This window comes from Brassica oleracea, chromosome C6 (assembly GCF_000695525.1).
Source record: "Brassica oleracea var. oleracea cultivar TO1000 chromosome C6, BOL, whole genome shotgun sequence".
NCBI lineage: Eukaryota > Viridiplantae > Streptophyta > Magnoliopsida > Brassicales > Brassicaceae > Brassica > Brassica oleracea.
This window is the reverse complement of record NC_027753.1, coordinates 22,108,330-22,121,384: the sequence shown is the minus strand read 5'-3', so window position 1 is coordinate 22,121,384 and position 13,055 is coordinate 22,108,330. Positions and strand designations below refer to the sequence as shown.

The 13,055-nt window shown below is 40.1% G+C and overlaps 1 protein-coding gene across 1 annotated transcript; it reads left to right on the top strand.

The window, feature by feature from the left end:
* Positions 1 to 2,959: 2,959 nt before the first annotated feature.
* On the top strand, positions 2,960 to 9,472 carry LOC106300447 (importin beta-like SAD2 homolog). The gene is made up of 22 exons (XM_013736591.1): positions 2,960 to 3,221; positions 3,323 to 3,455; positions 3,576 to 3,663; positions 3,748 to 3,897; positions 4,318 to 4,480; positions 4,563 to 4,747; positions 4,845 to 5,018; positions 5,485 to 5,630; positions 5,706 to 5,829; positions 5,917 to 6,097; positions 6,305 to 6,464; positions 6,576 to 6,617; positions 6,739 to 6,857; positions 6,946 to 7,144; positions 7,287 to 7,418; positions 7,519 to 7,622; positions 7,731 to 7,910; positions 8,046 to 8,185; positions 8,277 to 8,416; positions 8,494 to 8,633; positions 8,705 to 8,831; positions 8,920 to 9,472. The coding sequence occupies exons 1-22, from the start codon at positions 3,129 to 3,131 to the stop codon at positions 9,081 to 9,083; spliced, it is 3,084 nt and encodes a 1,027-aa protein (XP_013592045.1). The 5' UTR covers positions 2,960 to 3,128; the 3' UTR covers positions 9,084 to 9,472.
* The last annotated feature ends 3,583 nt before the right edge of the window (positions 9,473 to 13,055 follow it).

Here is a 13,055-nt window from a genome sequence, read left to right as displayed (position 1 = left end):
GGATCAGGGTGTCGAGAGATATGAACAAAGCCTTGTTAGCTAAAGTGGGATGGCATCTGTTACACGATATTGAGAGCTTATGGGCCAAAGTTTTACGAAGTAAGTACGGTGTGGGGGACATATATGATACATATTAGATGGTAGGGAGTAGCTCTAGCTCGTCAACATGGAAAAGTGTGGTAATGGGGATAAGAGAAGTGGTTCTTGTGGGCCATAGCTGGGTCACTGGTAATGGGAGAAATATCAGGTTCTGGATGGATAGTTGTATAGCAGGCCAACCACTCATGACTGAAGTGATTGCAGGGCTTCCAGAAGGATTTGAAGATATAACAGTTAGAGATATGTGGGGGGAAGGTGGAGGTTGGGATTTTGATAGAATTACCCCGTTGGTAACAGCGGAGAGAAGACTAGAGCTTATGGCAGTAGTAGTGGATACTGTTACTGGAGCAAAGGACCGTTTGGCATGGGGGCAGACTCCTAATGGGCAGTTTACGGTGAAGTCTGCATACGCCTTGCTTACAAGAAATGAGAATCCAAGACCGCAGATGGGGAGTTTCTTTCGATCTATGTGGCATGTTGTAGCACCTGAGAGAGTTCGAATGTTCATCTGGTTAGTGGCAAACCAAACAATCATAACGAATGCAAAGAGACATAGAAGGCACCTGAGTGGGACTGACTTATGCCAGGTCTGCAGAGGAGGAATTGAGACTATAATACATGTGTTATGTGATTGTCCTGCGATAAAAGGTATATGAGAGAGTTTTGTTCCGAGAACGAGAAGGGATGCTTTCTTCAGAATGCAGTTACTGGAATGGTTATATAAGAACCTGTGTGGCAACAATGCAGGTGGTGGTATTCTGTGGGCTACTATATTCGCTTTGACTCTATGGTGGGGATGGAAGTGGAGATGTGGAAATCTATTTGGTGTTACCCGACTGTGGAGAGATAGAGTCAAGTTCTTACGTGACTTGGCTAAGGGAGTTATAGCAGCGAATAGAGCAGAGAATGCTCACATAAAGGAGAGACATATGGTTGAGATAATGGTGGAATGGAAGCCACCTTGTGTGGGGTGGATGAAGCTGAACACGGACGAGGCATCACATGGGAACCCGGGGCCGGCGGCTGCAGGAGGAGCACTGCGAAAAGGAGAAGGCGAGTGGTGTGGTGGTTTTGCGATTAATATAGGTAGTTGTACGGCACCATTAGCGGAGTTATATGGTGTACTATGGTTTAGTGGTTTCTTGGGAGAAAGGGGTGAGAAGGCTGGAGGTAGAGGTCGATTCTATGATGGTGATGGAGTTTCTTATGATAGGGATTGGGGATACTCATCTGCTGTCTTTCCTGGTACGCTTGTGCCATGGCTTCTTGACAAGGGACTGGCTGGTCCGATTCGTTCATGTGTATAGGGAAGCAAACAGCTTAACTGATGGTTTGGCTAACCTTGAATTTTCTCTTCCGTTTGGTTTTCATAGTTTTGTTGTGGCACCGATTGAGGTCGCTGTTTTAGTTCATGAGGATGTTGCTGGACCGTTGCGGCCACGAAACTCGTCTTGTAAGCTGAAGTTTGGATTTTTTTTTAAAATAAATTGGGAGTCATTCTCCCATATTCCTACCAAAAAAATCATATCAAAAGAATTATTATGTGGCAAGGTATAAAACGAATTATACTTACATGAAAAGAAAAAAGTTGTTGATACCTAATGTTCGTCGACGATTATGAATATAGATCCAACTGCCAGTCTTAACCTTTGTACATCCTCTAAATTAAATGGGTGAAGAAATAGTTTTTTACACGTAGATAATTGTCAAGAAAATGATAAAAGATAGTGATTACTGAAGTTTAACTAATGAAAAAGATATGTTCTTTTGTATCGGACTGAGTTTAACTAACGAAAAGGATAGATTCGTTTGTATCGAACTGAGTTTAACTAATGAAAATGATAGATCGTTTGTATCTGATTGAGTTTAATCAATGAAGTTTATGAGTGTTTAATATATATTAATTAGTTTCTCCTCCTTTTTTTTGTGCACCAATATTAATTAGGTTCTCCATAACACAATTTAACATGTTACCAAAGTAGTACCACTTGCCAATAATAAAGATACGATACGAGTAATAATAATGAACTTTTAAAAGGAACGGAAACCCTTTTCAGAATTGTGGCCCACAAACATCGTATGAGCCCATTACTTCTTTGCTCATGAGGCCCAACTGTAAATATACACGATTAATCTAAAAATAAAATAAATTATTCGCATTGGATGAGCTGTCCATGACGTAAGATGAAATCAATGAATTGTCTAATAGGTCGGGTGACCCACCAAACTCAGAAGATTACTCATTATTTCCACCAATTATTAAAAGTGTTTTATTTTCTAATAATTTCTTCTTCTTTTTTGGCAACATTTTCTAATAATTTCATAATAAATTTTCCACTATATCAAAATCTAATAAATTATATTGTATTAGCTATCGAGTGTAGACTCCCCCCTTAATTAAATATGAAGTATATAATTTTAATGATAAATGTCATTTTGATCATATAAATGTATTAACTATATATATATATATATATATATATATATATCTTTATATTCATGCATGAAAATAAGAAATTATAAATTTGTAATTAGGTTATCACAATTTCATTTTTAATATAATTATATTTTAATATAATTATCAAAGAATTACACAAGATGATAAACTAGTTAAATGAAATCTGCTGTAAAAAAAAAAAGTTAAATGAAATCTAAATTAATTTGGTCTTCTTTAAGACAAAATAAAAATAAAACGAAGAGTCCATCGCTTGACCGTAAGAAACTAAACTAGTAGGGCGTGAAGAAAAGAGGTGACTAGAGTCTGGGTTGTATGGTGTATCGTGTCTCACGTGGGACTTTTTTTTCACTAATTACCACGCGCGTGCGAGAGAATCTTACCTTACACCAGACCAGACCAGACCAACGAACCAATCATAAAACTCTCTCTCTCTCTCTCTCTCTCTCGCTCGTCTTCCTCTTGGATTTTGACTCTCGTCTCTTCGATTTCCACCGGAGAAGACGACCGTACGACCTCAAAATTCGCGACAAGCCGATTGTTTATCGGAGAATCGGTTTCTGAAATTTTTCCGATGGATCCGTCTAGACTTGCGGTAATCATAGCCGCGGCTGCTTGCAGTCCCAATCCAAACGACCGTAAAGCAGCTGAGCAGAGCCTTGATCAGGTTAACTCAACTTTTATTCTTTTATAAGAGATTTGACCTTGATCAGACTCTGGTCAACGAGCAATCGGTTATACTTTTTATTTGGAAATTCGATTTTGCAGATTCAGCACACTCCACAGCATCTGATAAGGGTTTTGCAAATTGTGGTTGATGGTGGATGTGACCCTGCCGTACGCCAAGCTGCTTGTATCCATTTCAAGAATTTCATCGCTAAGCATTGGGATCCTCATTCTGGTAATTTAATCGTTTCTTTCGTTTTTTTTTTTGATCAAATGAAATGTCTTTTTAATGTTAGTTTCTTGAAAAATTGAAACTTTTATTAATCCATTCCTTGTTTTTTTTTATTTAATGCAGGTGATCAGAGCAAAATCTTGCCAAGTGATAAGAATGTCGTCAGGGACCAGATTCTTGTTTATGTCTCTCAACTTCCTCCTATTTTGAGGTAGCAGTTATTGTACACCTGGCAGCATTCATTAAGACTTGTGTTTGTTGGTCCTTATTCTAGCTTTTTTCGTTGGTGATGCAGAGTGCAAATGGGAGAGTGCTTGAAGACAATAATTTACGCTGACTACCGTGAGCAATGGCCTCATCTCCTGGACTGGGTGAAGCACAACTTGCAGGATCAACAAGTTTATGGAGCCTTGTTTGTGTTGCGGATTCTATCTTCAAAATATGAGTTAGTTTGCTTCATTTTACTCATGTTATGAATCTGATTGACCCGCAATGACCATGTGGTTACGAATTACACCTTTTTGTCACTGCTCTTTACCTGCCATCTGGTGTCCGAAAAGGCTTCTTTGCACGAGTGACTTGTAGATTGTATATCTAGTCTGCTCAGTTCTGTACCCGTCTCTTTCTTATGTTCCCAACTTCCCATTCTTGAACTTACAAAGCGTGGTATCATTATCAGTGGTAGACTAGTAGAAAAAAATCCACTTTTAGGTTAGTTGGGGTGACATATCTCTGTGGGGTGGGTGGATACTGTTTACCACGAAAAGTTGAGAGTATCAGTTATCATATTCAACATCAGGGCAACAGCTTTTGTTTTTCTAGATAAAAATAAGTCCTTTCGTTAATTTTCACTCTCTGGTTATAGGTTTAAGTCAGATGAAGACAGGGCACCCATTTACAGAGTTGTCGAGGAGACATTTCCACATCTTTTGAGTATATTCAATAAGCTTATCCATATCGAAAATCCTTCTCTTGAAGTGGCAGACCATATCAAGCTTATCTGCAAGATATTCTGGTCATGTATTTATGTAAGTCCTACATCATGTAGACATTAGGGAATATGTGATGAGGTTTAATAATATATATCTTTTTTATCCTTGTTCTATACAGCTGGAGCTTCCGAGACCGTTGTTTGATCCAACCTTTTTTAATGCTTGGATGGTTCTGTTCCTAAACATTTTGGAACGTCCCGTTCCCGTGGAAGGTCAGCCTGAAGACCCTGAGCTTAGGAAATCATGGGGCTGGTGGAAGACCAAGAAGTGGGTTGCTCACATATTAAACAGGCTGTACACTCGGTATGCAGGATCATGAAAACCTATCTATTTAACTTACAACCTTGACACCTTTTTTTCATTTGCCTTCAAATAAACTGTTTTAAAAAACCTGTAATAGGTTTGGAGATATGAAACTTCAGAATCCAGACAACAAAGCCTTCGCCCAAATGTTTCAGATGAACTACGCGGCTAAGATATTGGAGTGCCACTTGAAATTGTTGAATGCCATTCGTATTGGTGACTATCTTCCTGACAGAGTCATCAACCTAATTCTTCAATATCTAAGCAACAGGTCGGATATTCTCTATGGCATACATACTTTTGATCATCTTTAGAAATTTATTTAGATATGGATACTCTGAAGCTCCTGGGAAAGGATCTATTGAACTAATTTATTGAACTAATTTATTCCACCTGAAGTTCCTGGGAAAGGATCTTTTTGGCTTTATTGAAGAGTTTTTAGTTGATAATATTTTTTCCTTGTTTGAGAAATCTTTGGTCTTGGTATTTCATACCTTTTCTCACAACCGTAATCAGAGCCATATTTAGAAATACAAAAAAAATGTTTACCGAAGAATTCGACATTTTGTACCACTAAATTTCACCTTTAGGGTCTTAGAATTGTGTGTAGAATTTCTAGTTGCAGACTTGCAGTTTCTGTTGTCTCCTTGAAAACTGATAAATGCTTTATCTGTATCTGGATTCCTTTGTCATTTGTGAGGTACGAGATTTCATATTGACTTGTTGTGTCTCTGCAGTATCCCGAAGAATAGCATGTACAACTTACTGCAGCCCCACCTTGATGTTCTATTATTTGAAGTAATATTCCCTCTGATGTGCTTCAATGATAATGATCAAATGCTTTGGGAAGAAGACCCGCATGAGTATGTGAGGAAGGGTTATGGTATGTTCCTGTCGTCTTGTTTGGATAATTCTAATCATGCCTTTTTCTTTAATAATATCTTTACTCTCTCTACAGATATAATTGAAGATCTGTACAGTCCCAGGACTGCATCTATGGACTTTGTGACTGAGTTAGTTAGAAAGCGTGGAAAAGACAACTTCCCAAAATTTATACAGTTCATCGTGGGAACTTTTACGAGGTACATTCAAACTTTATCTACAAGTTTTGCGAAGGGTCTAATTATATAACTGCGACATGATATAACTACTTTGTTTCTTTGTTTTAGATACGATGAAGCACCTCTAGACCAAAAGCCCTATCGCCAAAAGGATGGTGCTCTGCTTGCTGTTGGGACACTATGTGATAAACTGAGGCAAACTGAACCCTACAAATCTGAGCTGGAGAATATGTTAGTGCGACATGTTTTTCCTGAATTTAGCAGCCCAGCTGGTCATCTTAGAGCCAAGGTTTTACTGACTGTTTTTGATATACCTGCTTCTGCTTAGATGTTGTTATCATTGAAGATTTTGCGACTGAAGTTTTTATTCATCCCTATCTTTCTGGACAGAGCAACGTGTGTTTGTTAAATATTGATGCAACTCACCCATATTATGTTCATCACATGGATGCTGCATCTTGTTAAGCTTATTTCTCAAATTCCATCTTCTTTGTAGGCTGCGTGGGTTGCAGGGCAGTACGCCAACATCAATTTCTCAGACCAAACCAACTTTTCGAAGGCATTGCATTGTGTTATCTCTGGAATGCGTGATCCAGAACTTCCTGTTCGGGTGGACTCAGTTTTTGCTTTGCGTTCATTCATTGAAGCCTGCAAAAGTAAGTATTGGCACCACCAGAAAAATAGGTTTCTGTCTCTTCTTAAGATTTCTCCGGGCTTCACCATGTAAATTGCATTAGTATTAATTCAACTAAATTGATGTCCTGCAGATTTGGATGAGATCCGCCCACTTCTGCCACAACTTCTTGACGGTACACTTTTATAATGATTCTGCTGATAGTTATAGTTGCTCCCATTCCACTTCATTCAAAAGCTAAAACCTAACATCAAGTTAATCAACTGAAATACTCTTCACGGACTTATGCTTTGCAGAATTTTTCAAGCTAATGAATGAAGTTGAAAACGAAGATCTTGCTTTTACGTTAGAAACTATCGTGTATAAGTTTGGAGAGGAGATTTCTCCTTATGCTCTGGGTTTGTGCCAGAACTTGGTAAGATAGTATTTTTGTTGTGTACCCATTTTGTGTATTAATTTTCGATTGGCACTATTAACCCTGTTCTCTTGAATAAAACTTCCAGGCCAGTGCATTCTGGAGGTGTATCGACAGTGACAACGGTGATGATGAAACTGATGATACTGGTGCATTGGCTGCAGTGGGATGTCTTCGTGCCATCAGTACAATTCTTGAATCTATTAGTAGTCTTCCTCATCTTTATGGTCAGATTGAACCACAATTGCTGCCGATAATGCGTAAAATGTTGACAACCGATGGTCAAGGTATTCATAATGTTTCAGAGACGCCATATATTTGGAGTTGTTAGTTATTTATTAGGTTCCTTTGAATGCGTTATATTAGATGCATTGGGGTTTATGAATGATCTAAACTTGGTGATTCATCCATATTTTTTCTTATGGCCAGATGTTTTTGAAGAGGTTCTTGAGATCGTCTCATATATTACTACTTTTTCACCTACGATATCACTGGAAATGTGGAGTCTATGGCCTTTAATGATGCAAGCACTCGTGGATTGGGCCATTGACTTCTTCCCAAGTATGAAACTTCCCGTTTCTGTTTTTTCTTAATCATAAATTTTCATTCTTTTTTCTTATTTTTGCTCTTTTTGTTGGATCGTTCTTTTGAATTTCCTTAGATATACTGGTCCCTCTGCACAACTACATAACCAGGGGGACTGAGCGTTATCTCACTTGCAAGGAACCAGATTACCAGCAAAGTCTTTGGAATGTGGTCTCCTTGGTAAGCTCACTATACATTTACTCATAAATAAATGAAACACCTGATGCTGTCGTCTTTTTCCCTCCGGCCATACACATGTTCTAATATGTTAATTCTTTCCCATGACAGTTTATGGCGAACAAAAATATTGATGAAAGTGACCTTGTGCCAGCTCCGAAGCTAATAGGGATTGTGCTTCAGACTTGTAAGGGCCAGGTGGATCAGTGGGTAGAGCCTTACCTGAGAATCACATTAGATCGGCTACGAGGTGCTGAGAAATCGTCCTCCAAGTGTCTTCTGATTGAAGTGGTAAGCAATTTAGCCGTAGTTAAATTGTGCTTCGGAGATCTAATTGCTGCTTTAGTTGAGATGTGTCTCACAGAGTTTTGTATTTCCTGATTGGCAATAACCGCTGAATGTATTGCTCTGACACCCTTTGTGCAGATTGCAAATACCTTTTACTACAGTGCCCCGTTAGCACTTGGCATATTGCAACGCTTCGGTTTCGCAACGGAAATTTTGACTATATGGCTGCGCATGCTGCAAGAAAAGAAGAAGAGTGGTGTGCATGCTAACTTCAAGCGGTAAGTGAATCTAATCTGTGTAACCTCTTATCTCTCTATCTTCTCCTCACATTTCTTTCAAGATAAACAATCCTCCTTGCTTCTCATGCAGAGAACATGGTAAGAAAGTTTGCATATTGGGTTTGACATCACTTCTCTGTCTTCCTGCTGGTCAATTCCCTGGAGAAGTCTTGCCACCCGTATTCAGGGCTCTTCTCGAGCTTTTAGTGGCATACAAAGATCAACTTGCTGGTTAGTTCCTTTTTCACTCTCATTTTCCTTAATAACAAAACTTCACTGATATGCCTCTATGAACATGTGTGTAACAGAAGCTGCAAAGGCAGAAGATGAAGAAGATGAAGATGACGACAACATGGATGACTTTCAGACAGATGATGAAGATGATGACGGAGATGACGAGAATCCAGATGAAACTGATGGAAGTACACTCCGCAAATTAGCAGCACAGGTTTGTCTTCCTGAGAAAGGTATCACTGTGCTTATAAGTGTAGTAGCTCACTGAGGTCGCTTCCTTTGTAGGCAAAGGACTTCCGCTCTTACAGCGATGATGATGATTTCTCGGATGATGACTTTAGTGACGACGAGGAATTAGACACTCCAATTGATGAAGTGGATCCTTTCATACTCTTCATGGATGCAGTCACAGGTACAAGAGCTTTGTCATGTATATATTGATATCTGCAATACATGGTGAATTAATTATCTTCTGATTTCCTTTCTGTTTTTCTTATTAGCAATGCAAGCATCGGACTCGCTCAGGTTCCAAAGCCTTACGCAGACCCTAGACCCGCATTACCAAGGACTCGCAAACAATATCGCTCAGCACACGGAGCAGAGAAGAGCTGAGATTCAAAAAGAGCAACTTGAGAAGCAATCTTCCACAACAGTTGCTGCCTGATTTCTTCATGGGCTCAGCTCAGTCCTTGAAAAAAGCCAATGGGAGCAGCTCTCATTCTATATTCCGTTTGGCTGCATGTAAGCCTTTCTATCCTAAAGAAAAGTAGAGAGGCTTTATCTAGGTGAGTCTGGTCGACTCTCAATCACTCATTCATGTCTCAGAGATATCAATCTCTGCCATCTCCAGTTTTGCATTTCATCATCGTTTCCTTTTTTGGTTTTTATCATCCAAAATACCAAATAAAAAGACCAAATTTATTGCTGCTTATTTTATTTTTCGTTTCAGACAGAACAGATAAACCCTCTGGAGGGGTTTCTATGTTCTCCTATTGGGGTTGGAGGCATATATTAAGAAAGAATAAAAGCATTGTTTGTTTGTTTGTTTGTTTATCATTTATGTTTTTCACATTTCCTCATCTTTTTTGTCTGATTTGAAATCAAATGATTAATTTATCTTAGTTGATTTGTTAACTGAATCAAAATGATCAATTTTCTTCCTGGTCTGTGGAATTTGTGAACTGATAAAAACGATAACTTTTCTTATTGGTTCTAAACCGGTCCAAACCAAAACCAATTGAGGACAAGAAAGCCTAAAAGTTATTTTTGGCCCCACCATAAACATGTCTCAGGAAGCACGTCAATAGAAGTGAACCATAGATTAAAACCGGTTTACAAACAATTTATAAGATAAACCATAGATTAAAACTGGTGGCATTTATTGGTAAACCATCGATTTTAACTAACATCCACTAGACCAGCTTTGGCTGTCTGTCTTCATTACCGAAGAACCCTTTTCAAATCCCATCTGCTCTCTCTCTCTCTCTTCTCGCTGGATGCATGCACTGAAAATCTACTTAACATACCTCTCTTCTTTCTTTCGTGCAGAAAAAGAAGATGGACCGTGTTAGCAATCTACCAGACGAGGTTCTTTGCCATATACTGTCTTTCCTTACGACAAAGGAAGCTGCTTTGACATCGATTCTCGACAAGAGGTGGCGCAACCTTCTCGCATTTGTCCCTTGTCTTACTATTTATGACTCTATGTTTCTGCATCTTGAAAAGGGTAAACGGGAAAGGGAAGACAATAAACAGAGCTTCATGGACTTTGTGGATAGAGTTTTGGCGTTTCAGGGTTACTCTCCCCTAAACAAATTTGATAAGCCGGTGCTTATCTTGTAACAAGAAGGAGAGAGAGGAGATAAGAGAGAGGAGATAAGAGAGAGTATTAATTTGTTAATTGATCATTTGATAAGGTTTTCCATAAGAGACACTCCCTTTTAATAGACATGAAATACCAAAACGACATAGTATCATATATATAATAATACTTATTCTTTATTCAAACCCTCTTTCTCACAAGGAATCTCTTCTCACTCTCATGCTTTACTCAGTCACTTTTCTTCTTCTGGCTTCTACTCTTCTTCTGCACAAAAGCTAATGAAACAGCTAGCTTATCAATACCCCTCCGAAGAAGACTCAGCTTGTCCTCAAGCTGGAACTCTGGATACTGCTCTGTTATCACCTTGATAGGCTCCCATGTACTCTCAAACTCAGACAGACCTCTCCATTTGATTAACACCTCCGCTTGTTTGCTTACTTCCGATCTCCTTATGCTCAACACTTCTTCAGGTTCCGTGTTCCACTCAAATGAAGAAGACAGGATCAACGGAAGTTCCTGAACTCTGGTCTGCGGCTCAACCGCTTGCTTCAGTTGAGAGACATGAAACACTGAGTGGATTTGACGATGCCCATGTAGAGCCAACTTGTAAGCTACTTTTCCCACACGCTTCTCGATGAGATATGGCCCAAAGAACCGAGGTGCCAGCTTCTCTGCCTTACGCATCGCCACCGTTGTTTGTCTATAAGGCCGTAACTTCAGATAGACCCAGTCTCCAACTTCAAACTCAACAGCTCTGCGATGCTTGTTCGCCGAAGCCTGCATTCTCGCTTGCGCTGTCACCAAATTGTCTCGCAACTCCTGCAACAATACATCTCGATTCAGAATCAGCTCCTCTACCTCTGCATTCGCTGACGGTATATCCCCAAACCTCAACAATCTTGGAGGATCTCTCCCATACAAAGCACGGAACGGTGTGGTATTGAACGAAGAATGGTGTGATGTATTGTACCAATACTCTGCCCAAGGAAGCCACTGACTCCAAAACGAAGGCTTACGCCCTGCGAAACACCTCAAATACGCCTCCAAACACCTATTGACCACTTCTGTTTGGCCATCAGATTGCGGATGGTAAGCGGTACTCTTGTGCAATGCAGTTCCCTGACTCTGAAAGAGAGCTGACCAGAATTTGCTCAAGAAGACCTTGTCTCTATCAGATACCATAGTCTCAGGAAACCCATGTAGTTTAATCACCTCTTTCACAAAAACTTCTGCCACAGACTTCGCCGTAAACGGATGCTTCAATGGTATGAAGTGAGCATACTTAGTCAATCTGTCGACCACAACCAATATCACCTCGAACCCCTTTGAACTTGGTAATCCTTCCACAAAATCCAGACATATATCAGACCAAACCTGCTCCGGTATTGGTAACGGAGAAAGTAACGCCGCCGGCGACAAGGTCGAATACTTGTTCCTCTGACAAACTTCACAAGCCTTTATAAACGCAGTCACATCACTTCTCATCCCTTTCCAATAAACCTCTCTCGCCATTCTCTTAAAAGTTTTAAGAACCCCTTCATGCCCTCCTATCGCACTCGCATGAAATTGGCTCAGCAACGTAGGTATGAAAGGTGAACTGGTGGGAATCACCAAACGCCGATCTTTAAACAGAACACCCTCCTTCACATGATAACCGTCAAACTCTGGTTCACCCTTTCCAACGCCCTTAATGATGGCTTGTAAAGCCTCATCTCGCTCCACTTGCAATGCCAATTCCTCCATATCAATTGACAATGGTGCTGTCAGCTGAAACTCTTTGAACTCAGTGAGCTCTACTCGTCTTGATAGTGCGTCAACCACTCTATTTTCCTTGCCAGTCCTGTACTCAATCGTGTAATTCAATCCCAACAACTTAGAAGCTCATCTCTATTGTTCCACCGTGACCGCTTTCTGCTCTAGCAAGTGCCTCAGACTCTTCTGATCAGTTCGAATTGTGAACTGATGCCCCGTCAGATAATGTCTCCATTTGGTGACGGCAAACACTATGGCCAGTAGCTCTCTCTCGTAAACCGACTTCACACGACCCTTGCTAGAGAATCCCTTACTGATATACGCGATTGGTCTGTCATCTTGAGATAAAACCGCACCAATGCCAACTCCTGAAGCATCAGTTTCCACTACAAAAGGCTTAGTGAAATCCGGAAGCCTCAATACTGGTAACTTGCACATTGCTTCCTTTAGCTTAGCGAAAGCCTTCTGAGCTGCCTCTGACCAACAAAACCCTTCTTTTTTAAGCAAATCTATTAGAGGCAGTGCAATCTTCCCATAACTCAATACAAATCTCCGGTAGTATCCAGTCAAGCCAAGGAACCCACGCAAAGCCGTAACATTCTTGGGTACTGCCCAGCTTCTCATTGCTTTTATCTTCTCTGGGTCAGCTGATACTCCTTCCTTTGATATCACATGGCCCAGATAAGCTACCTCCCTCTGTGCAAAGGCACACTTCTTTTCGTTCGCATAGAAGCTGTGTTCCTTCAAGATTTGTAACACAATCTTCAGATGCTTCTGGTGTTCCTTCTCATCACGACTGTATACTAAGATGTCGTCGAAGAACACTAAGACGAACTTCCTCAGATATGGCTTGAAGATTTCGTTCATTATAGATTGAAAAGTCGCCGGTGCGTTAATGAGGCCGAACGGCATCACTAAGAACTCATAATGACCTTCATGCGTCTTGAAAGCTGTCTTACCCACATCACTCTCCTTAACCCTTATCTGGTGGTAACATGACTTGAGGTCTAACTTGGAGAAGATCGACGCTCCTGCTAATTCGTCCAACAACTCTTCAATGAC